Source organism: Cataglyphis hispanica, chromosome 2 (genome assembly GCF_021464435.1).
Source record: "Cataglyphis hispanica isolate Lineage 1 chromosome 2, ULB_Chis1_1.0, whole genome shotgun sequence".
NCBI classification, from domain to species: domain Eukaryota; kingdom Metazoa; phylum Arthropoda; class Insecta; order Hymenoptera; family Formicidae; genus Cataglyphis; species Cataglyphis hispanica.
Window position 1 is genome coordinate 8,564,695 of NC_065955.1, and position 27,102 is coordinate 8,591,796.

Below are 27,102 nucleotides of genomic sequence, written 5' to 3' on the forward strand. Positions count from 1 at the left end.
ATGCGCTCAATGCTGATACCGAACGCATCCGTTACGTCACATCTGTTATAAGCGCGGTCGAAAAAAGATCTGAATTATCCGTGGAGGCAAAGTAATATTTTCTCTAGCACGAAAATGTGAAAAATTTTACCGATTGTTGGAAGTAGTTAGGCGCACAGAATTCTTACTTTTAGAACCAAGAAAGCAAATCAACGGATCTGCTTTTTTTAGCTTTCTTTGGCTGTTAGTTTAGAAAGCGGGGGGCACACACTTTTGCATAAACGCATAACCATAAACAAGAAATTGATTGGCAAATATATGCATAAGGAAATGAACCAATCAATTTCCTTATGATTACGGCTTATACAAAAGTGTGTTCCCCGCTTATCTTTTTAATACGATGCTTAAATTGTTTGAGTCCGTTGGATGCGCCAGATGGCATGTACACAAATCTCGTTTTTTTTTGTTTCTAATTATATATGTACGTATATATTTTTCAATTTTTATATTTATCTCTTTTCATCTTCATTTTAAGTTTCTAGGGCCACTTTCTGACAAAGTTCTGTCTAATTAATTTAATAAATTTTCTACTTTGAGTAACACCTACATTTTATTTTATTGATGTCATTTTGTTGTTACAGAAAGATGAATTATTAAGTAATTTTTCGTTTGATGCATAGAAAGAAAGATTAGATTTAAGAACGAATTATATATAGTTAGATAGTTAGCTGTAGACAATTTTATCAATTGAATTAATCATTCAAGTTATATATATGTATGTAGTTTGCTAATAATTCTACTAGTTGAATTAATTGTTCAAATTATATAATTGATTAAAATGGCTCTAATATTCTAATCACATAAAATACAGAATGTACACACATGGAACACAAAAAAAATTTAAAGGTGTACGTGATATGAAAATTTATTTAATATATTGCAGAAACAATAAAACTAAAACGCAGACATTAATGATGACAGAGTATAAAAAATTAGAGGAACGTGTGATTCCTATAGAGGAAGAGGAGGCCAAATTCTGGGATATAGATAGTGAATGTGAATCTCTACCTAAAACATATGTTTTGCATAAAGATGGCCAAGCCTGTAGCTTATATGCAACCAGCATATGTAATCCTAACTGATATACCTTTAGAAGAAGGAGAGCTTTTTCACAACGCAGTATGCTGAATGCTTGGAAGAAAACCTAAGATAATACTGATGCAAGTGGTAAATAACCCAGCATTTATAGAGTGCACAGTGGCAAATTCTGTAACAGATCAAATTCTAATATTTCTTGGCAGATATAATAATATTAGTAAAAGGACCAACAGCAAATATTGAGTACTTCTTAAAACAATGGCAAACGATATATGCTACAATGAGCATAGACAACATCTTTGCACCAGAGGGTGCTGTGCCTCCGTCATGATATTATAAATGCATTAAATGCATGGTCAATCTGGACATGTACACAGTTATTTGTGCGTACAAAACTACTCAGCCTAATATTTAAGGAGCCTAAAGAGGATAGACCAGCTCTTATTACAAAGTGTGTACTTAGTCAGATAAAAATGATGCTGAAAAATTTCGGATTAAAATCAGTAAATGTAATATACAGCTTTATAGTCTCTTGTAATGCAGCTATAACAACATCACAAGTAGCACAACAGGCCGTGAATCTCAAACGCACAATAGAAGAACTAAAAAAAATGTATGGTTCTATATATCCATACATACATGTATTAACTCTGACAGGTGCAGAGCGATTAAATTGTAGACTTTATCCTGATCTGTTTTATGCGGCAGTTAAGATTGCAATTTATAACAAACATTTAGAATCAAACAGCAGATTATTAATGGCAAATGTGCAGCCCACGCTCCCAAAAGCGCTAATAGAATAGGATGGCAAAAAGATCGTTAAATGAAGTGCTAGATATAGGGTCTCCCATACAGAGGAGATCCTGGAAACCGAGGAGAGGACGGCGGTAGGCGGCAAAGTGCCCAATCATCTTATTTAATGCATTGTAGTGGAAATTGGTGTTAAATGCATTAATTAAACTCGCGACCAGCAATGTATTAGCGTGTAAGATAATCAAAACATAAATCAAGCTCGTGAGAATTTTAACTGACTATTTTATCATAAAACGCAACGCGCGCAGCGCTAATAATTGAGCGAAATAATTAAGTCCACAAGAATAACGAAACGGGGAAGGATAACATTATGATCATTATACCGCATCCCGCTGATACTCACATGGATAACAAGCAAAATATTTCACGGAGAAAAGATAAATGAGGTAAGATATCGAAATTGTTCCTCGTGCTACTTCCCTTGCATTTTTGATCACGATTCGTATTCTTTATATAACTGTCAAATTATCAATTGTGTCGAAATTACGCAATAACGCTTCTTTCGATCCTTCTTTCGAAAGAAATAAGCATTTATTCGTAATGAATTTGAATATTAGAATGAAAAAATTTTGTTCAAAAATTAATTATCAAAATTCGAGATTTGATTTAAAACTAGAGTTTATTTTAATGTATCTTTTTTTTAATAATAAATCTTTTTTACGTAATTTCCGATTGTTTCTTCTTATAGTCAATTAGACAAAAATAGAATAAAATAGAAAGAAAATTCTAACACTGGTAAAGATGATTTTTAATTTAAAAGACAACAGAATTCGTATCAAATAAAATTTTAAGTTTTAAATTTTAGTTTCTCTCTGAATTATAAAAATAAATTATAATAACGCAAGATTCGATAAAAATATTTGACATATCGTTGTATATTTTTCATAAATTGATAGACTTTCTTCAAATTCCTCTAGAAAGATGAAGATGCTAAGTTTAGCGTTGACGATAATGATGTCGATGAAGTAGCAGGAGAAGGATGATGAAGGAGTTGATTGAGTACGATGGAAGGTCACCAGACAGGTATAAGAGCCATACAGGCCGTTATTACTATATCCGATTGCACCGGTTCCATTATTCGATTATTTGCGATTCTTTCACTTCTGGTACACTCTCACCATCTCTATCATCTCGATTAGTGCCTGGATTATTCTGATTGAACTAATCGATTGGACGTATCGAAAATATTTAATAAAATATTCGTATGTGCAATGGGATTATTGTAATTTCTGTTATCATTTTCCGTAAATTTTTATCAGCCTAAAGTAAACTTTATTCTGATAATAATCTCGAGAAATCAATTATTACTAAATATTATCAAAAATTAGATCTGAAAAGTGTAAATATAATAAAGAAAATTGAAACAAATTAAATTTACATTTTTCTAAAATTGAGTGGCTCTAATCAGATTTTTTTGAAAAAGTTTTTTCTACTCTCTCTCTTGCAGCATCTATTATTCTTTCTTTACAAAACTTAGATGTGAGAAAAAAAATGCCAAAAATAAAACTTGTAAATTTGCAAGTTATTAAAGTTTCTGCAAAAACTTTAACTTTTAAATCTTGAAAATAAAAACATTGATTCTCTTAATCTCGCTCGTGTAATTTGTCAACCAGTCGTTACATCGAGTTTTTCTATTCCATTTATTGCAAATACGGACACAATGAAGCGCGCGTATAACGTGTACAATAATAGGTACTAAAAGGCACGCGTAGAATGACGAAAAAAAAAAAAAATTATATATATATAGCGCGGCGCTTGACCCACGAGCAATTGCATCGATGCACGCGTCTGTAAGCGCGCTACGCGGAGCATTACACCATGGGATTCATGAATGTTTCATCAATGCGCGATAACTGTATATCCCCTCACGGGCCCTTGGATATAACAGCCGCCCGGTATTTCTCGCGCCATAACACCTAATGGAATTTACGATTCGTCACGCCGCCGTATTTCACGGACTTGCACGCGACTACTTTTCGTAAGAACAACACCAATGACACTTTATTACCCCGTCTTTACCTCATCGCGCTTCTTGGCGGGCCACGGGTTTCCCGTTACGAAATGACACGGTGCGTCTATGTTTCGTGGTCACTCGCGTGGAATTTTGCGGGCGACGATGTGACGAGGTTTCGCGCAAGCAACGTACATGTACATTATTACAGATTAGAGACAATACAGAAAGCGGTATAAGCTATCCTATAAGACAAAGTGCTACCGCGTCGCGCTTCTTTCGTGACGCACGGTTCGTTGACTCTTTGCGATTGTAATTCTACAAGTCTAACTCGAAGGACGAATCTCGTACAGTTATAAGTACAGTATTAGAGCGATACACATAAACAAATGTTAAGAGAGGGAGAGCAAGAAATTTTTTTTTCACACTTATTGTCAGAAATAAATGTTGATGTGTATATAGAAATAAATGTATATAGGCATTTCAAATGTTGAAGAGTCGAGAAGTAATTCACTCCTAATATTTTTATTTAAATTATATATTACAAAAATAAAAAAATTTATATATATATATATGCATATAAATATATGTATATACAAACTTATATTGCGTTTAAATCTTTATAAAAAATGTTGATATGTTATATCAAATTTATAAAGGCTTGAACGAGAAGTAATTCAGTTTTAATATTTTAATTAAATTACGAAAATATGAAGGTAATACGATGGTTGAAGCTGACAAGATTTAGTAATTGTGTTAACATAATCATATATATGATAGAGATTACATATAATGATTAGAGTTCATGTATCGGAATAAGAAACATGTGGCTTTTATGCAGCCCGTAAGCAAGCTGAAGCACTCCGACGAGCGGATAGATATTTGTCGCGAGAAGATTGGAAAAATGCATGTACACAAAAAAAATGAGGCGAACCAAGACCATTAAGTCGTTTACGAGGATGTCGCCAGGATGTAAAAAACGGTAGCGTCCTGCGGTTCGCTTGGTCGATTCGAGGCACCTGCTCGGCGGGCTCTTAAGTTACGGGTGAAGAAAACTGCGGCGCGGAATGCTTGTCTATCAAGAAGAAACTCTTCGAGATTTCGTTTTTCATGATCACCGATTTTTCCCGCTTAGCCCTGTTACTATATCGAGATTTTTTTCTCTTTCTGCAATGTAGAAGACGGTGATAGAATTTTAATCACGAAGCAGTTGAGCGGAGAATCTTATTAGAGAAAGTTTCATTTTCTTAAACGCATAAAATAATTCTATTTGCAAAATATTGCTAAATAAAAGCCAAAAGAGCAGAAAAGTAATTAAGATACAATAATTTTTCAATTTGTAACATAACTATTATTTAACGATTCTATAATAGAGTAAATGCACATCAGTAAACTTTGATAAAGGACTATTATATTACACAATGTAATTTTTTTTCTGGATGGAAAAATATAAATATCTTTTCGTATAGAAAATATTAATTATCAGATGCAAAGTCTCTTATTAGGATTAATATAAAACGACAGAAAATTAACAATATAAATGACTTACATTTAATAAATGACAGCTTAAAATTTAATAACCGACATAAAAACATCAACTTTAGTAAAGTATCATTTCTTCATATTCGAGAAAAGTACTTCATTATTTTATGTGATCATAAACGGAAAGAAGACGTAAAACAATTCACTGATTATCTATTCATTATTTTGATATTAAAATATCATATAGAAGAATATAATGATTTCATGAAAAATTATAAAAGATTAGAAAACGTTTTCTTTAGATGACTTCGTGTAACGTCAAAGAAACATTTTGCTGTCTAATACGGATGCTGTCTAATGCTTTCCCTCACTTCTTTCCATTTACTTTGTATCATTGGCTGGCAATTGACGTTGAGACAAAATGACACGGTGGAGATGCAGCGGATCTCTAGACGATGTGTATGGCACATACATGAGAGAATGGGGGAGGCTGAAATCAAAATGTAATAAGCTGAACGGTACAAGATATTAAAACCGCGAACGGAGAAAAGGATATTTTCCATTAGCGCTCATTGGAAGCGCGGGCCTGCCATAATGCATCGCATCGCATCGCGCGTATACGCGTCGATGACGATCCGCATTAAATAGGAGTGCGTGTTTCGTCAGCTCGCAAAGTCATCTGACCACGAAGACGAACACCGTCGGGGTAACAATCGGAACTGCCGGCCGGCTGACTGCTGGAGAATAACATTTGTTTGAAATCGTAACGGTGTTTACGTCCGTGTATCTAACGCCGTGCAAATCTCAGGCTACTGTCTGTCCATAGTTGTTATAATCCGGATCAGGCGATTCGCATCGCGGATTAGCCTGATTTCGGCGCCATCGCGTGCGTACAATAATAATGGGAAGATTGAGAGAGATTGATAAGTCTTGAAGAGAATGAGAAATCAGGTGCATCAAAAATGCAACAAGAAACGATCTTGAAAATTTGTAGCAAATTTCCGAATTTCTTTATTCTTTTCAATATTATTTGCAAGAAATAATCGGTTTCAGGGAAATTGTCATTTCATAAGCCGAAGTGTACCGTGTGCATTTATCATGCCGAGATGAGAATCACCGTGAGAAGCAATTCGATGATCGAGCGCCTTTTATTGACGCTAAAAATGAGCCATTTAGAGATACGCATATACCTAACCGTCAATATGACTAACAATAACCGCTTATTTATCTTGCGTGTAATGAATTGATTACGTTTGATATACGTGTCCCGAGGTAACGATTATCGGGGCAACGTCCTTGGAACCTGGTCAACGATCCGCCACCGATGATCCGCGCTGAGATTCATTGACGGGATAGATCGCGATCGATGACGGTGATAACAGGGAGTAAGATTAATCAAAGATTTATGCCTCAAGATGGGATTGCCAATCGATCCCCGCGCCAACTCTTTCCCGAGCGATTTATCGATCAATTTTGCAAGCGCAGCTCTTATCCGCTCGGCCGTTTTGTCCCTCTATTTCTTGCGGCACATTCGCCCATTCTCCATTTACATTCCGACGTAGTGCACGTAGTCCGCGTCGCTTCCTGTTCGCCGTTCCAAGGCGATGTTCCTTCGCTCCTTTCCACGCCTTTTCAATCTCCGTGTCTTTGCGACGCGTCGTAAAAAAATCGCGCCTCAGCCGGAGAGACCACCGGCCTTTTTCCGCTACTCTTCCGTTCTCGGCGGTTGGCGGTTGGCGGTTCTGTGTCAATTTTTTTGCGCGTGTTGCGCTCTCGAGCAGCGATTATCATTAGAACGGTTTAGATCTCACCGACTTTCCAAGCGCAACGTCGGCTATATTTAGTACGAAAGCCACAATATGTGTTTATCTATATAAATAAAAAAAAGGATAGTTTTGGTCTGTTTGTCATCGTGAAAAAAACAAGAATGCAAGAAGAAGTACTTATATAATTAAAAAGAAGATATAGGAGATTGTGTTGGTCTGTTTGTCACGATGCAAAAAATAGACTGTAAGAAGAATTAAAGGAAGAAAGAATGTACGAAAAGAAAAGAAAAATTTTAATGCGATAAACTGTATTACCAGAAATTTACGTTAAATTATAAAAGAAATATTTATTTATTTATATAGATTATTAAAAAAAAAAAATTATTTAATTAAAGCCATTATTACAATATTTTTTAATAAAAAAATTATATAATAAATTATAATTATAAGCAGATGTCTCTGTGTTTGTTGCGCAAGCATTTGAAAAATATTTTTTCAATTTTCTGTTACAGCTTTTATCATTAAAGAGGCTGATAAATGTTATTCTGTTGACAGCCAGGTTGAAGAAACTTTAAAAAATAAATAAAAGATAGAAAGAGAGAGAGAGAGAGTTTAATAAAATTATGAAGAATTAAACTAAATTATAATATAATAAATATTTAAATTCATCTAGGAATCATTATGCGGATTACTTGCGAAGAATATGTCTCTGAGCAAAGTATCTATCGCCACACAATTCTAAAGAGTCACCGACAAACACTTCTTCGCTCGATTGAAGAATGAAAATTAAAGAAGAAGAGGAAGAAGAGAAAACACGACGGGGAGACCAAGACCGTGGCGAAGAGGAGGTGGGAGCACGGGCCCCACGAATCGCTTTTGCTCCGTTCCAGCTCCCGCGCCGAAAGCCAGGCTGCCCGGGGTCCGTTTCAGTCTTCTTTCAGTCATCCTCACGTACGCGTAGACGCACCGCGGAGGAAGCATTCGCTGTTGCTCGTTTATATCCTCTTCGTGCCGTCGTCACGCAACCCCCGACGCGCTACGCTAACGATTGCGCTTGTTACATCGGCGGGCGCGGTGATATATACATATATACACACACACACACACACACACACACACACACATATATATATATACAGTCAATATATAAGGACGCAGGTGAAGCAGGAAATCGACTTGACGAAGGAGGCCTCGTGGCCAGCAAAGCGGAAATAATGCGCGGAAGTCGTGGGACGATCCTCGTCCTGTGCACGATTAATTGCCTGGTGAGTCTGAATCGCTTCATGGCGAATCACTCCGCAAGAGTATGTCCACCCTTGGACTTTAGCGCGGGTCGTTCCCCCCTCGTGACATAAACAAGAGCGAGCGTCGAAGCGTGGGCGGTTCGCCTTTGACACTTGGAGTACGGCTTGCGCGGCGAGTACGATTGTTTGTAATGCAGGTGTATATCTCGCGTGTAACATGACGCCGTAATCTCTTTACGTGGATCTCATTTCGAGATAACTAAAGTGTTAGCCAGAGAAAGAGAGAGCGGATAATTGACACGTCGTGGTCAATAAATGTCGCAAGTATCTCAAGGACAAAAGACGTCATTATTATAAATTGTTTAAAATACTTTTATTATATAATCGAATGGAAATTTATATATTATTCTACAAATGTATCCTAAATTTTTTAGCCAAGGTTCGAATAAATGGAACGATTAAGTTGTAATGTTGAAGAAAAGTTTAATTTTATCTTGGAAAAGATAATATTAGGATATTTACTTTATTACTTAATTTTATATCTTAAACATATTCAGCATATCTTCTTGTTTATTTTCTATGCGATGTAGTCGTTTTCTTTTGAGCGCGAAATTATTCCATCTCACTCGTCTACATGATCGACAGCTTAAATGATTTGTTATTATCTCTGTGCGTATTCATTCGCGCGTGGGCTGACGCTGAACCGTTGTAGATTCTTTATTAATACACATCCCACGTAACGAACACATACAGGTGGAAGTGTCCTTTTCGCGCTACCGGTAACTCCATCCTTCACCGAGTCAAGGTCCTCTCGAGAAACCTCAAATTAAAATTCTAATTCAATGTCTATGTACCGTAAAGACTTGAGGAATAAAATTCTTCTTCTAGGAAGTTTGATTTACTAAAAACATCGACCGTCAATTTCATAATTTTAGGAGCTTGTCGCATCTTCCGGCAGGATGAACATTAATTTTATCAGCGCGTCATCTTCTACATAAGTAGAATCGCGATAATTCTTCTGCCCGACGTCGCCCAGGTCGTTGGACTCTGACACCGACTCGACCGGCTGACGTCGTCGAGGTGTCGTTCGTTGAATATGCGAGTGGCGTTAAAGAGGAATGCATTCCGGACCGTGGCATAATCCGCCGTTGGATTATCGCGCTTGAGTCCTCCCTCCTCCCCGACGCGAAGTAAATATTTTACTTCAAACGTGCGCGGCTAAAACTGTACGAGTGAAATGTAGCGCCGTGTCCTCACGCTTGAAACGTCTTAACGACTGCCATAAAATATCACGCGTATTGATGGCCGCGTATGGCATGATATAATCGCAATTTTCTCTTGCATTCTTAGCGTCACGCCTTTTATATTATCGCATGTTTTTCCCGCAAGAAAAATGGATAAATTTAAAAAATCAAAACTTTTAAATGAATCGATCTTTTCTTCGAAACATGATATATTAATATATATCGTTCACTTTTACAAAAAGTCACAAATTTTATATCACGATTTTGTTATTTGAAAAAAATTATTAAAACATTGATTATTTTTAGATTCTAGCTCTCTTAGCTAAAGATTTGACATAAAAATTTACGCCCATAATTTACTAAGAACTGTTATCTATTAGAACATTGCAGTTTTATTACGGTGTTTTTAATTTTTTTTGAATAAAAGCTTTTTTTAAAAGCAATTTGAAAATAAGAAATTGGTCAATAATTAGCATATAAGCAAGCAACGAATTATGATTTCCAATCAGGTGCTTTCGATATCTTATTTCTATTAATGCAACGTGCGCATATGCAATTCATTTGCGATTCGGCGCGCCGTGTGGAATATTGAATTAAACATTAGTCATTCTTTTCATTAAATCGTGAGTTCAATAATGGAGGGGAAAAGGGAAGTGTTACGTGCGTGACTCGTCGAAATTTGATCGAAAGACCGCCATCAACTTCCGTTTTTGTATCGTGAAGAAAATTTCGAACGTGCTGAATTACTTATAACGGAGAGAGAATTTTATTCTTTTCAAATGCACATTCTTGTTTCAAATGCATCAAATATATGCAGTCAGACTTTGAGAAGCAACAGGAATATGGTAACTTTATGAAACCTGAATAATTTTCAGTATATCCAAGCAAACAGACGTTGAAAAGAAGTGTATCCCTTTATCTCGTATCCTAAATAAATAAAGCACATAATAAACGGATCACGTGAATGTCAGAATGTGTTTTGACTTTCTTATCTTTTACGAAGAATCTACAAATAAAAAATTCTACGCTGATTATATCATCAGAAATTAATCATAAATCTGATTTAAATTCTTTAACACAATATATTAAATATTTACTAAAAAAGACATATTTTTCAAAATTTATAAAAATTCTACACTAATTCTACACTAATATGGTCATACCAAAATAATTCACAATCTGATTTAAATATATTACACAATATGTTACATACATATTTACATACATATATTACATACATATTTACTACAAATTTATTAAAAATATTTACTAAAAATTATATACTTTTATAGCAATCTATGTAGTTCACTTTACAATTCAGGATCAAAATTCTCAAAAATATAAAATTGTTTTCGTATCGCGTAACTTTTCAGCATTGCTAAACAAAATTATTCTGGAGTGCTCTTCGACCTCGTGCTCGTTCAGCTCGAGTTTCATTAGTTTCCCGTTCGCACTAACAAGAGTCTATTGTTTTCGTGAGCTCAGGGAAAATAGATCAGCCACGACGACCATGGGGGCCAATTTGCAGGCAAACAGAACCTGCCTTCCTCCCGGTTCACGTGCAGCTGTACTCGCAATCCCATCTACAGTCCCGATATGGTTGGATATTGGCTCGTTTCTTCCTTTTCCCTGCATTATGCAGCGTACCTTCGCCTTTCTTGCCGCTGTCGCGGATCTCTATTATTGCGAGCGACTTAATTCCGCGTTCGAGAGAGAGAGAGAGAGAGAGAGAGATAAAGAGAGCAATTTCACGAGATTAATGTCGAATGTGCACGTAAAGGATGCTCAAGAAAATGTCTACACAGAAAATGTAATCAGTAGAGTATAATTTTATCAAACTTCATCCATAAAATTTATGACAAATATACATTTTTTCCTTGAATATCAAAGATTGTTTTTCTATATCAAGTCTATTTTTTTGACATTAAAAGATTAAAGTTGTATTGAAAACTATTTATTTTCAATAACAATTAAATTCGCAAAAAGTTGCACATTTACTTGTTTATAATTCAGAAATTATTTTTAATCTTTTGTAACAGAATATAATCAACTCTAAAAAATTAATCAAATAATTTAAAAAAAAAAGGATGTGTGATAAGATTTTATTCCGATACAGATCTCAAAATATCCTGTACAACTGGAGCATAATTTTCACAGAGATATGTACTTGACAAGAAAAATGCTGCAACATATTTGCATGCAAAAAGATTTATTAGCAGGAATGTGAATGATTAGAGATTAGAGCAAGATTAACGTTCGTCTTTCGAAAAATTGCAGGCAGTAACTAAGAGTAGCTATCGCGAGTCACTTGCTTTCATACTCGTCCGTAAGTTTTTGCGACTTTTCTTGTGCTGACGTGTTTTTCCCACGCGTGAGTCTGCTCTTTCCATCTCGCTCTCTTCGTTTTGCTCTGAATATAATTTACTTACATGTACGGTCCCATGCACCATAGGTCCAGGAGCAGATGACCGGAAAACGCTCGAGTTACTAGATATATGTGTAAGAATATATGTATACCAGTATTTCTTATAAGATAATTATGACCGGTTCGATATTTTTGCGCAGAAAGTATCGTTATACCTTGTAGTAATTAACGCCCAGCAATTATTCTAACGGCAACCATTCGATTTTTCGTCGCGTTTTACAGCCTGCGACGAGGGCGCACTAATGACCGCTAGATGTTCGCGTCATGTTGGTAAATTAATAACGTTGTCACAGGACACAGTTATCCGAAATCGATAATCGATACAATTCACAATTTGATAAAAAATAAATTTTTTCCGAATCCTTGAATAAAGAAAAATTATTTCTCATAATCTTTTTTTTACGCCAAATACAATTTGCCAGTTTCTATCACGTCGCAATTTTGAAAAATTTGAGATTAAAGTTGTAAAAAAGATTATTCAACATATTTTACGATACTACAGCTATGACATGACGTGTTGGAAAAGATTAGAATAAAAATTTTTCTAGAAAGAATACGTCTCACGTACTTGATAAGAAATATAACGTAGTAAATTATCTTGAAATAGCTTTTTTACATAATCTCAATTTTTTCAAAATTATAATACTAGTACGCAATTTTGAGACCAAAATTGTATTGAATCAAAATGATTATAAGAATAATTATTCTCTTTTGGAATTTTTATTTTTGTATAATTTTATGTTATTTTCAAAAATATATAAAAATTATTAAAATTTCTTACATTAAAATGTTTTATTATTGCGAGTACTATAAGAAAATGATAGGAGTCACTAGTTTTAAAAATTTTTTAAATTTAAGTTTACTTCTACAAAATTTTGCTTTTTTAGATCCCAAAAATGGATCAAAGATAGCAAAAATATATATATTTTATGGTAAGATATTAAAAGATATGCAAAAATATTTTAAATGGAATAATAAAAAGAGATAAAAAGACGTGACGTTTTAATTTCTTGCTAACGAAAGACTGATTTCAAATATAAATATCGTATAGACGAGAGCTGGGCCGCAGCTTCTATAAATTAAATAGCGCAATGTACAATAATCGAGCGATTCCAATTCCGCATGTAAAACATTGCGGTCATCGGGACGTTTACATGCGGAGTAACGTTATCGCGTGTACAGGCTTCGAAACGTGAAAATTATTTCGCGCGTTGCCGACCGTGAAATCGTCGGCGTGACAGAGTTTGCGACACGTGCTCGTAAATCCTATCACTCGGGACATATGTACATACATTGTACGTACCCCTCTCGATACGATGCATCGCGTGCATACGATGTGTCGCGCGTGCAGCTGCGACGCAGAATTTACAGGATCGCGTCGGGTAACCGTAACCACATCCAACAATGATAATTAACGCTATCGTGTCGGATTATTTCGCCGGACCTCTCGGTATTTTGTTGATTCGGTCGATTCATAAATTATCGATCGCGATATACGCCGCGGTTATTTATCATGCAAGATTTCGCTCGGCGGTACTTAAGCAATCGACCTTCTTCCTTGTAAGAAGATGCTGCAAAAAATCGGTATAATTGCGAATGTAAATTTCGATCTTATACGCGAGTGTTTTTCCATCTCTTTTAAGAGATGCGGAAATAATTTATGCGATAAGAATAAATTAGGCGAATCTATAAGTAAACATGTATATTTATTATATTCATTATTAGTTTATGGAATCGTCACTTTTGATTTGACAAAAACATTAATACTATCTTATTTAAATAATTAAAATTATAAAAATATATCTACTTCTCTTTATAAAAATTTTATAAAAACATTGTTATAGATATACATATAATAATTATTTCTAAATTTACATTTTAATTTAGAAAGAACATCATCAACTTTTAGTCTCACTTCCTCTCAGAGAAAAAGTCTTTTGTTTTTTTTTTTTATTAATACTTTTCCTTTTATTATTCGCGCTTTTCTCTTTCATATTTTACATGCGTTTGCGATCGTTTTCATGAAGAGAATTATTCCAGCAATATGTAGATCGCGCAAAAGCCAACTATAAGAGAAAATATACTACACATATGTGAGATTCTGCGTGTACGCATTTGCATGCATAACCACAACAATGCGATCGCGGAGAAATAAGCAATTGTAACAATCTGCTTCAATATTGAGCGTATCTCGAAGATGACGATCAATATGAAGCACATTGCAATTGAATTATTACATTACTATATTATATAAAATGATTCGTATCAAGAGACACGATAGTGTCTTGCGCCAAATCGTGCGAAACAACAGCGAGGCACCTCGAGTATCTATACATATGATTAACAAGAAACATAGGCATAATCAAAGGGACACACGCGACAATATCAATATAAACAACATATCAATATAAACAACACATTTCGTCCGTTTCACAAAAACAAACGTTACGGTTATTTTATATTATTGATAATATCAATTGATATTGGAATAATATACTAAATTATTTTTTGATGATAAATTTAATAACAGTTTTAAAAATATTAATAAATAATTAATAATAAATTAATAATTATAAAATGATGACTAATAATAAAAAATCAATACCATAATAATTTTAGCATTATGTAATTTATAAAGGAAAAGAATCTTGGAAAAATAAGAATTTTTCTCAATATTTAATTAAATCATGAATTCAAGAAGAGCCGAGAAAGAAATATTGTGAGAATAAATTTTTTACAAATATAAAATATTATTTATTATTATAGAATATTATTATATTATTGAATTATTATTGAATATCTAAGGAATATTTCATGGATATCACGTATTGCATCTATACAAGTTTCGTATAGTGATTAAATTCCCCCAATTCCTCCCACGCTCACTCTCTGTAAGGAAATTACAGTTCGGAAGGAAGCATACTCAGTCCGCATTCCACAATATCCGTGCAATTATATAACTGAACCACGATTTAATTACCACTGCGAGAAAGGCGCGCGAGAGAATCGCGAAACCCACATCTGTTTGATAGCTGCTCTGTTTTGTAATAACCGCTGATACAAATTTATCCTTGAGTTTTTAAAGATAAAATAAAAACACGTTTTTTTTTTAATATAATAAAAATTCAACAATTTTTATCTTCTTTAAATTTAAACTTGAAAAAGAATTAAGCTTTTATTTAAAAAAATAAAATAAGTAAAACAAATATATTTTTATTCATCTGTTCTGAGACGAAATGAAAGATAATTGCAATTTTCTGTTGCGCTTACTTTCTATCTTATTGTTAATCGAAAAAGCGATTAATGTTGAATGCGCTCATTTCACGCAGGCATGATTTTCATATTTTTATCTTGGCTTCTTATATTATTCTATATCAGGACACATGCGTTTTATTCAAGACATCCTTGAGTTCCATCCATTCTTCGAGGTCGCGATAAAAGCGCGAGCAGAATTTCCGCGTGAGAGCCGGCGTTGTGGATCGCGCGAGCGTTCGCGATGCGCTTCTCCTCGGAGTGGTTGTTCTATCCCGCGTTTAAATTGGCTCGGCTCGTTAGACATAATTAAGAGCCGGCGCTTGCGATGAATATAAAATTCCATCCTGCCATCCCTTAGTGAGGTTGCAGCGCTGGTCTCGCGCGCTGTACTTGCACGTGCACGCAGCGTTGCGTGCAACGCCCGATTAAACCTCTTTTCTCTTCGGAAAGGCGGATTAATTTTCTTCTGCGATATATTCCGCTCATATGCGTGACTACGCAAGCCAACAAAAATTGTTACGAAAGAATGAAATGTGAACTTTGCATTCTTTTTTCTTTTCAAAGAACTATAATAGATAACAGCGACATTCCTTAAAGATTAATGAATAATGGCACGCACGCGCTCCGGCAGAATCAAGCGTGACGCAGACATGCCTTTAGTTCGATCCTGTAGACACCTTAAGTACCGTCGACACCCTTGAAATAACGCGTCCATTCAGGAAAAGTCATCCATTATTCATGGACGTGCGAGCGCGTCCGTTCGACGCGAGAATCCACGGTTCCGCTCGATCGACTTACGGAGCGTTTACGGATTATCACCGGCAAATGTAAAACATCGAATTCAGAATGCACGGTAATTTTGTTACTCGCATAAGATGTCTTCTGAATCTCAGAAACGTATCCCGGTTATGCGCAGATGCATTTGATCGATCAACCGCTCTATATAGTTTGATTTAAAAAGTCTGCCGTATGCATTGTAAATTATTTGTGAATTAATAAATCGAATCGAGATATTTTGGGGGGCTTACAATATTCACGTGTTTTTCAAAACGGAAAGTTTAAAGTAGTCAATATCCGAAAATATTAAGGACAAAAAATGCAAAAATGTCGTCGTTGTTTTAGAATCGTGCTCGTAATTATTTCTTGGGAAATAATAAAAAATTTTAAAAAGAATCCTTTTAAAAAACTCTTAATATTTCTTTATATAATAATTAAAATATTGATTAATATAATTAATATGTCAATCGAGTGTATGTAATAAGCGCGTTAAACTTCATAATAAATTTAAATAGATAAGAAAATTAAAAGAAGCGTTTCAATTTTTCGCTTCATACTTTAATCGGATAATTTATCGTATGTATAATCACGATCTATTTTTCAAAGAAACAGCATTTCTATTTTTAGAAAGCCCCAGAAGATATGTTTTCTCTTTAGTCTTCTACTTGTAAGAATAGCAATAAAACGGAAGGAAAGACCAGACTCTGGTGAGATCGGCAACACAACAATTTCGGAAAATGAGTTAGAGTTCTCCGCGCGGTTTCTTCTCTCCTTTTAGGACGGTAGGAAAAATGTATTTCTTCTCGACGAGCGATAAAAACCCCGATGCATCGGGGATGCATCGTGACATTGGATCGTCGCATCATAAAGTAGACGATTTCGCGCTTCAACATCCTCGCGACGCGCCTTATTTACTCAAGTCTTACCGTTCGCGCGTGATTCGCAGACGATTCTCTTGGAGCAAAATTGCGCGAGGCGAGATGCACGCTGCGCTAACGGTGCATACGCGCGCAACGGATGTCGTGTCACCTTGCGGTGCTTAAAGCGTGCAGCCGCAAATCTACCGCGCGAGCGATTTCCATTTCCACTTCCACTTCCACATGTCGTAGATAGGACTGGACTAGGGTCGACTTCGTGATTTAAGCGGTGCGCTACGTTCCCCGCAGCGCGTTGATGCGTTTCCGCGTTCCCGCAAAAAGAAGCGACGTAAGAGAGCAGGAGAGAAGAGCACGCTACGAGCGATCTTTTGTTTATTATTAATATAAAGCGATATCATATAAATCTTATGAAAATATGGGAATGTGGTTTTATTATTGAAATTTATTTCATTTGGAGACGAGAAAATATTCCGAAAGTTATATATAAAAATCTTATTCATTGTTCTCAACATGAAGATAGATGAACTTGTTATTTCAATAATTCTCGAGCTTTGTTTTTTCTGTGTGCATTTCCAGTCTAATTTAAAACTAATTTTTCCCTCGAAAATTTTATATTAAATTTTATAAATAGAGAAAAAGATATAACAGTATTATATATATATATATATATATATATATATATATATATATATATATATATATATGTGTGTGTATTAAAAAGATGTATTAATTTTTATAAGACACCAACGAAATAATCACGTTGCATCATCTGAGCGCATCTGGACTCGTGGATAAAAATGCACAAGCATTGTTTGCAAATTGTGGGAAACCGGGAAGTGATTAGAGAGAAAAGAAGAGCGAGAGAGAAGTAAAGAAACTGCGTATACTCGCTCTGGCCACCCACTCAATAATATACGTTCGGCGTGAAAGAATAGGCAAAACACGGAAGCTTTTGAAAGGTCACGAGAACTCGCTAATAAAACGCACCTACCGTGAAAAGCGTCGCGATGCGCACGAAGTGTCCTGATCTTGATGCTGGATGCCTCAATTTATATGTGGTTTATGATTGAGCGAGAAAATGAAAACGTAACATTAATTTGACGATTAAATATTTAATTCATGCATGTGGGATTCAATTAATCGATTAAAAGATATACTGTATGACAAAATTAAGTTTGTCGAGATCAACGCGAGATGCATCAAGGTGTATAAAGTTGATTGAAAATGAGAAAATTTTGAATTTTATAAAAGTCTTGCTTTTTCAATTCGAGAATATGCATTTGGACGAGAAATCTACGATGTATATAATTTTATGTTGCACAAATAAGAGTTCATAAAAAATAGAATATAATTTTTTGTGAAGTATCATACATTAATATGCTTTGAAAACGTTTTTTAATCAAGAGAAAAATATTGGAATCGTTATTCTAATCGCCATCTATCACTGGATTGTCTGGTAATTTCTGAAGTTATTGTATGACGTTTTGTTAAATCGATTCGAATCGTCTTATTCGTTAATTTAATGTTATGCTGAATAATTGATTTAAATTTCATTCTGAGAATATGTCAGCTGTATTTATGATTATGGGAAAATAATACATGTATACCCTCTTGGGTATATTCATTAGGCATTCCTGATAAAACGGGGTAATTTTAGGTACATAGCTATATATACCTTCTACATATATCTTCGTGAATGTGTTCACTAAGCATTCCTGAAGAAAAACAGAGGGTAACCTTAGAGACGGCTATAACTGTAATTAAGTAGAGGAATAAACTGCTGGAATTAAAACTCGAATATATTTCACCTTTTTGCAATAAAGGATAAGAAATTCGAAAATCAAGAGAAGGAATTTTTAATTAAAATCCTTTAGAATTAAATTTAACACATTATCAAATTATTAAATTATTTGTTTGTATTATATAATTTTTATTAGTACATCTTCTCTTCTGGAATATATATATTTAAAATTTATACTCAACTACAATTTTATATGTATTAAAACAGAGGTAAAATTCAAAAATCAGCGCAGGCTTGTAATAAAAAACGATACTCAAACATATCACAGAATACTCATTGTAATAGAAAATAATTAATTAACAATTATTATGTATTATTATTAGTTAATTTTTTTTTTTTAAATAAATAGCGATTTTCTATTTGGATAATAAATAACTTATTTCATGTTTCTATCCATTGTTCACAAAAACTCTAGCTATGCTGCTATCTAAAGTAAGATTAGATTATTCTAAGGGAACGCAATTCATTCTCTTCGATTTTCTTATAGAGACTGACCTCATCCTCACCCACTTCGACAAGTGTGCGACTTGGCGATAAGTGCAACCGAGATCGAGACTGCGAGGCTGGCATCGCTAACAGCCAGTGCTACTTGGGTTATTGCCGGTGTCAGCCCTTCTTCGCCGGCTACAATGACACTCAATGTCTTGAATGTAAGTCCCACCGAAGTACCCTCTTACCTTCTTCAACCGTATAGCTCACTCTCGCCGAAAAGCTTTTAGAATATCCGCTTTGTGTCCATTCTTGCAAAAAAGTTTAAAGTAAAAATAAAAAAACTAGAAATTTTTATACTGTGTGATAAATATATATGAATTCGTCCAACCATTTAAAACTGTATATAATATGAAAGAACTGATTAAAAAAATTTATTTGAAAAAAATCTTTTATTAATATTTGTTATTATTTTTAATAAAGAGAAAGAGAGATAAGAAGAAAGACATTACTTCATGCTAAAGTTAAAGATTTGCTGATATCTCCGTTTTAATTTTCCAGCCACTCTATTGGGCAATGATTGTCTTGTAAAGGAACAATGCTCCCTGAAAGTGGCGAACAGTAGCTGCCTCGAGGGCGTATGCAGGTGTGAGGAAGGACACTTGCAGTTTCGCAGACACACTTGTCTGGGACGTAAGTGCATTCTACAATAATTAACATCTTGATTATATAAACGTAAAAAAGTTTAATTGCGTACCATAAAATCAAGCCAATAAAAAATGTGCCGATAAGAAATGCTCGCGCCCTGTTTACGCAATTTTTTTTTATCTTATTGTATTTATAAAAAATATACTGATTAAACTAAATGTACATAAAAAGTGCTAATATTTTATTCTCAATATAGAGAAATTTTAATCAAATTACGATCGATTTATTTCTGTAACAAAAGTAACAAAATTAAAATTATAAATAAACATCGATTTAATTATGATAACAGCAAAGACGATAGCAATGACATCATATTTGCACTTAATTGCTATATTAATACACCGCAACACGGATACGATGCGCGGCATAAGCTAGTCGCTTGAGAGTTCCTCGAGGTTACCGCTGGGAGCTATCTTGGCATGACATTAAGGAGATCATTAGTGACGTAGAGCAACGCACATCGGTGAAAGGATCGATGATGAATAACCAAGCGAAGCGTAGTTTATCATGTGGACAAAATTCTAATTTATGTAGTTTCATTTTCCTCGGCTCACCGGACGAGCATGTTATGATCGTTTATCACGGAAATATTTCGAGGAAAAATCCATGTATACTTTTTTGCAGTCGCTTAATTTATGGAGAATTAATTTTGATTATTGACAACTGTTCCGATATTGCGATCTCTTACGTTAACGATCTTTATTATCATATATGCGAACATAAATGGAAAATATTTTACGCATAGATTATGTTACATAAAAAAATAAGAATTGACAAGATTTTATATCTAAATAAGATTATACAATAATATTCTCGATTTTTTGTAAATAAAAAAGGTTCGTTTATTAATTTACATTCTAATATTATGTTTTTGTGATAAGAACAAATTATGCAATGATTATACAAGAATAATTAAACGAATAGTTAAACAAGAGACAAAATTTGCAAATATTGAAAATATTTATAAAAGATTACGAAAATTATTAAAAACACGATATTAATACGATAATAATAAAGAACAATACAAATTATTTATGATTAATATCTTTTATACATATATTGTGTTAATAAAAACTTTTTTTATATTACAATTTATCATAATTTAAGAATTATCAGTGTAATTCTCAAGTTATGAATTATTATATCCCACAAATCTATCAAAAGGTAAAATGCCTCTAATATTTATTGCTCCAGAGGAAGTTTGGTAACAGAAATTGATGAAATTGACTCGCGATGCGCGTAAATGTTTCGTCAATCGAGAGACTAATCTAATTTGCAGCGGCGAAACTCGGCGAGGTGTGTTACGAGCACGCTCACTGTCGCCTCTGGGATCCCGAATCGCATTGCGATTTTCTCATTCCGGATTTATTTGGCCGCTGCCAATGTACCGCGCCAATGCGCCGTGAAGGGGACGCGTGTCGACTTGATAGTCTCGTGAGACCCGCGCCGCTTCCGGAGCACCTGCCTCCCCCTCAGGAGCCGATAACAGAAAACGTTACAGGGAACAATGGTGATAAGGAAGCTGACACTGAGGAACAAAAGGGCGAGACTCAAGGGGAACAAGATACAGGTATTTTCTAATTGTAATTCAATTCTCTATTAAATTCTCTATGTAAGTACCACGTCCAAGCCTCAATCGGTCTTTCCTTTTTTTTTTGCTAATTGATATTTATATACATATACGTATAGATATATAAATATATATGTAAAATTACAAGAAGATAATGCGCGAAGAAGAACAGCGATAGAGATTTTTTCATGTTTGGAAATAAATCTTTTGTCAACATCAAGAGCCTTTTATCAGATTGAATCTCATAAATTGTTTTATTTATTAGCGATAATAAGCACATTATCTTAAATATAGACTATTAAAAATATTATTTAAAATTATTTTGCTTAAAATATATTAAATGTATTTTTAAAATTGATTTTCCGTAAAAATAATATAATTATATAGATATTATTTAATTTAATAATATTTTGTCTACTTTTTTAATTAATCTACAATAATTAATTAAATTTTGATATTTCCATCCATGTTTAAATAATGTACTTGTCACAAGATTTATTCCGAGCATGCAAATACGTCCATCATTCTGTTTAAAAAAAAAGAAGAAAGCACTTCGAGACTGTCACAGGTTGAAATTGTATTCTAAACTTTGTCCTCCGTCGAGTGTGCAAACTTGTACGGGTAACGAGCAAACATTTGATACCTGACTTCTCCATAAGCCACTTAGCATTCCCTAGAGTAATCCTCGAGCGTTGTATGGGAATTGTATCAGGATGTATCATCGCTCCCCCCCCCTCCCTAGCTTTTGCCTCCCTTCCCATGTTTCACGCGTCTTTTATCCGGTAATCAGCTTTTCCGTGTGCACACGGTCGCAACGGGAATTTGCGGAGACCGTGTGCGGTTTCCAACCCGAATGCGCTCGAGCGGATTAACGAGATGAGACGATTCGCATTCTTAATTAGCGCGATCATTAGCGAAACACGAATGGCACTTCCCTGCGAACGTGAATATACAAAGAAAACTTTGTACTTCGCTTGCACCGTAATCATACATACACACAAATTACACACGAAAGTATTATTACCCTCTAGTACCGCTTTCGAGGATTTTCTCACGCCAGCCTAAAATGCGTTAATTAGATAATGGACAATAGCCATTATTAGTCTTTAAATGACGTGATTTTCTTCGATATTGCCTCCGGACAGGCGTTCAAATATCCTGGCTGAAAAACGCAACGATGCTCCTGTCGACGGAAGCTCCCAGTCAATTGATACCGGTAAATCTGGTGACCAGGCCGTCATTGAACTTGAGACCCGGAAGCAACGATCGCTTCGGACCGAACGAGCTCCCCGACGATGACGATGCCATCGTCATCGAGGCAGAAGTCACCGAGGCTATTCATATCACGACCACCTCGACGTCTGGTAAGAGAGAGATTTTTATAACGTTCTTATATTTTAAAACATATCTCTTATTGACGTATATCTAAGTCATCGCACAAGAGAATATTTCGCACATTTAAAATTGGATAGATCGAAGTATTCGCGCGCTCTCCATCTGCGATACCGTAACTCGATCTAATTTCCATCCGATCCCCTTTCAGCGCCGATAAAGACGGATCGTCACGAGAGCACAATAATGACGGCCGTCAGTCTGGGACTGCCGTGCATCGCCGATCTCGAGTGCCGTATGGCCGATCCGATGTCACGTTGCATCGGCGGCGTGTGCGACTGCAGTTTTCCGACAAACGGCAGTTGCAACGCGCGGCGGACCGGCTGCGCGCCGGGCACGTTCCAGTGCCGGTCGTCTGGCAGCTGCATCAGCTGGTTCTTCGTCTGTGACGGCCGCGCCGATTGCGCCGACGGTTCCGACGAGGAATGCACCGGCCATCGCTGTCCGTTGCAGGCGTTCAGATGCAACGACAGTAACGTCTGCATATCGAGGTCCGGGGTGTGCGACGGAAATCGCGACTGTCCTCGTGGCGAGGACGAAATCGGCTGCAACAATCGGCGAAGTCGGTATCCTCGCGCATTTCTTTTAGTAAATTATTCTATTGAAGCTTGATGTTTTTTTTTTTTTTTAATGTTGAATAATTTCAACAGAGATGGATAATTCTTTTTTAAATCATAGAAAATGGGAACAAGAACATTTCGAATTAAATTTAAGTATACGCAAGCAGTAAATTAAAAAAATTTATTATTTTATTTGTTGTCAACTTTATCGCTCCCTTATAAAGCTATTGGATATTCTTTTGCTAATATTTTTTTTTAAATATTGTTTTTTATTTTTAATATAAAAAAATTATAATTATAATTTGTGTATGTGTGCTCTATTTATTTAAAAATAAATAATTTAAAAAAAACGAGAAAATATATCTCTTTCAAAAAATTAGATCTATCATAAGATTGATTCAACTTTTGTATTCTCTTTTAATAGAGTTATTATGATTCTTACGATCATAATTATTATGGAACTCCCTTCCGGAATGAACGTTTCGTACATTCCATTCATGCCTTCCGCTTGAATTTACATGCGAAATTCCACGATCCATATTTGCAGAATGTCCCGAGGGTTCGTTCAGATGCAACAACGGTCAGTGCTTGCCGGCATACGAATTCTGCAATGCGGTGGTGTCCTGCAGGGACGGCAGCGACGAACCCAGGGTTGCCTGCAGGATGCGAAATCGCGGCCGGATCGCCGCGAGATTCTGCCCGTTCAGGTGCGATAACGGCTGGTGTCGTTCCGACGCGATAACCTGCAGCGGTCGGGACGGATGCGGCGATGGCTCCGACGAGAAACACTGCAGCGTTTGCCGTAAGTATTTTATGAAAATGAAAATCTGACAAAGATGTGACGTGTAAAAAAGTCGTTCTAACTGTAAGCATCGCGCTTTCAAAAAATTATCTTGCATTTTACAAATGACATTCCATTTACCAGGACAATTTTGCTGGTTTCTCTTCTCTCGATGTTTTTATTTTCTACAGTTACAGCTGCTTTTTCGTGTCAATTTTTTAATTTGCAATTGGGTGTTACGGTTAATAATATGAGAAAAACCATACATATTAAAAATATAATAGCCATTTATGAGAATGAATTTCTTGAAAAAAAATACAAGAGGTATATTTTTTCCGCGTTACTTCTTTGAATAAATAAAGCGTTATTTACAAACGTTACATTTTTCTTCCGAGATTTTTATTATTCGCAATTACCGTCTTGTCTGTGTTGGAATTTTCAGTGTATTACAAGAAGTAATCGCGTTCGCGATTCGATGCATCGAACCGTCATTTAAATTCGCGTGCTTCCTAGAATCTAAGCCGGAGTTACGCTCGCGTGTAATTAGAGCAGGATGCATCGATTACGTTCGCTATCTTCCGTAATAATCTTTTTTTTTTACGCGCATCCGGAAGAATAAAGTGAGAAATTACATAAATGAATTAGTCATAAACAAGAGCGCGTATACCTATAATCCCGAGACGGAAATGATACGCGGGCGATTTGGAGGCGCCGCCCGTGCAGTCTCCTCCTGGCGGGTTGTTTCACGCGACCGAGATAGGGGATGACCATGCATTCTTGCGAACAATAGGCGGTAGAATAGTGGAAAAAAAGTGGAACGTTCGCAGAAGCAAGAAAAGAGAGAAAAATGTGGGACGTTGCTTTCTTTCCGCTCTATAAAAGAAATACAACTCTTTTTATATTTTTATGAACAAAAATATTCTTTAAAATAGAACGCATAGTTATAATAACAATATATAGTTAATATATATGATATAAAATATTATCATTCGCTGGATAATTTTTTACTAAAATGAATTAGAGCAAATAAAAATGGCGCGTAGAATTTTTACACAAGTTTTATTGAATTTGAGAAATCTGCAACGAAGATATTACTAAAAGCGTAATATTGTTTTCGAAAATTTAATCACCTTAGATCTTAGATTGAAGAATTTATCGAAGTTTGTCAAAGTTAACACATTGAGTGTTATAGAATTTATTAGCACTATAATATGGACATTAGAATGCATTAGAATATATATATATAAAATACAATTAATAACACATACTACAAATTAGATGAATATATTTCTTCAAATTATGTTAATTTATTATCAAATTAGATATGCCCAACTTTTAGTTTATTTTTTCGTAAATTTATCAAACTTTGCATAGTAAACTTGCATTTAATGTGTTTACGAGACAAATAATAATATATAATTCATTCCCTATCGCTTGCAGACTTATCAAACGCAATGTAGGCACGTTGTTTCATATTAATGTTCGCGATAGGATGTTGATTATCAAGCATGTTGCAGGATGCGAAAGGATTTAATCTCGACCGGTCGGCCGAGATTTCTTCGTCATATGTCGCGTCGCATCGTCGGATAGAAAGGAGAGAAGAAGAAGGAAGAGGAGCAAACTACCACCCGGCTCGCGTCGATGGTTTTCGCGAAATAAGATGTGCTCGAGTAGAAGGGCACGGAAAGTAAGTGTGACCAAAGATCGTTAAGCCGTGTCGCGGCGCAACTTAGGCTCTCAACGCTCCGCGATTTCGAGACTGAAAGCACCGTTTTTACTCAAGCCGGCTCTCTCACCAGAGCACGAACGGCAAGAGAGAATCACCTATCGTCGCGCCTTCCCGCGCGATTCTCGCTCGTTAAACTGAACCGGTCCAGTGACCGACGTAGTGAGTCGTGCACTTGGCAAAGGAATGATTGCGCTCGTGTAATAATGGCACTTAATCGCGTATAATGATACCATAAGAGACGGGGATAATTTGCGCCAAGGGATAATCCTGGTTGCCCCGTGACGAGCGTGCACTCAGGATTTATCTTCTCGGAGTATTCGAATTCTAGACAAAGTATCTCGTCCGAGATCTATTTTAACGAATAAAATTATTAATCTATAAGATTTAAATAAAAAAAAAAAATATTAATTTATACTATTGAATTATTGTAATATTATTCACGTTATTATCGGACATGTGTACTGATTTGTCTAAGTCTAAGCGTGATAAGACAAAAGTGTGGAACGTAGTATTATTGCCCGGGTAAATTTCTAAGAAAATAAAATTTTGGAAATATCAATATTATTGTCAGTTTTGAATTTCGTTCACCCACCATGTATCTAGCACGGAACACGCAATGTCACAAGAAATTTTTATTAAAAAGCGTATACTATATACATATATTAACATTGATGTATAATAGTGTTAATTTAATTAAATCTCTCTAAAAACTTATCATATACGTTCAAATTCAATATTATCGACAAAGTATACGAGAGTGATAATACGTCTTCCATTGAATCTCAATGACGCACGTATTTATTAAAGTAGAGCTATCAGAAGTCGCTCGGAGAAATGAATAGATATGTTATAAGCATCAAAAGTGTACAGATATTATTAATAAAATTATCAAGATGATAACAACAATATATATAACAAAATATGAACAAATATTTTTGTACAATTTTGTATCATTATCGATTTAATTTTCTGTAATACATATACAAGTATATCTGACGTCTCGTCCGGTATATATAATTTATAATCTATATCTAGAAACATCCAATATAAAAAATGTAATGTAATAAATTTAAAGTTTGAAATTACATATGTATATTATAATATTTTTACCTGCGCAATAAAAAATTACCTTCCCATCCGTACAATTTTGTGTCATTACTATATTTTCTGGAATGTAGCAAACTAGTTAGCTCTGTATGATATATTAAAAAAATGAACAT

The 27,102-nt window shown here is 35.1% G+C and overlaps 1 protein-coding gene across 3 annotated transcripts; it reads left to right on the plus strand.

Annotated features, from left to right (window-relative positions):
* Positions 1-63: 63 nt before the first annotated feature.
* LOC126859081 (uncharacterized) lies at positions 64-26,967 on the plus strand. Of its 3 annotated transcripts, none has more exons than XM_050610013.1 (13): positions 64-460; positions 923-1,206; positions 1,281-1,528; positions 1,606-2,276; positions 2,808-2,913; positions 7,763-8,354; positions 19,201-19,363; positions 19,704-19,835; positions 21,130-21,420; positions 22,566-22,784; positions 22,964-23,374; positions 23,920-24,174; positions 25,671-26,967. In XM_050610013.1, exons 6-13 carry the CDS (start codon positions 7,869-7,871, stop codon positions 25,685-25,687), a joined length of 1,974 nt encoding a protein of 657 aa, XP_050465970.1. In that variant the 5' UTR covers positions 64-460; positions 923-1,206; positions 1,281-1,528; positions 1,606-2,276; positions 2,808-2,913; positions 7,763-7,868; the 3' UTR covers positions 25,688-26,967. The 3 variants fall into 3 exon arrangements, with proteins under 3 accessions (XP_050465970.1, XP_050465972.1, XP_050465971.1); XM_050610015.1 differs by having other exon boundaries at positions 1,735-2,276; XM_050610014.1 differs by having other exon boundaries at positions 923-2,276.
* Positions 26,968-27,102: the final 135 nt, after the last annotated feature.

What these genes read in the sequence shown, in the direction of transcription:
- LOC126859081 (XM_050610014.1), top strand. Translation starts at nt 7,869, where the DNA reads ATGAAAATTAAAGAAGAAGAGGAAGAAGAGAAAACACGACGGGGAGAC. An exon ending in TGTGCACGATTAATTGCCTG is followed by an intron (nt 8,355 to 19,200) that starts GTGAGTCTGAAT and finishes ATTTTCTTATAG; the next exon opens with AGACTGACCTCATCCTCACC. An exon ending in CGGCTGCAACAATCGGCGAA is followed by an intron (nt 23,375 to 23,919) that starts GTCGGTATCCTC and finishes CCATATTTGCAG; the next exon opens with AATGTCCCGAGGGTTCGTTC.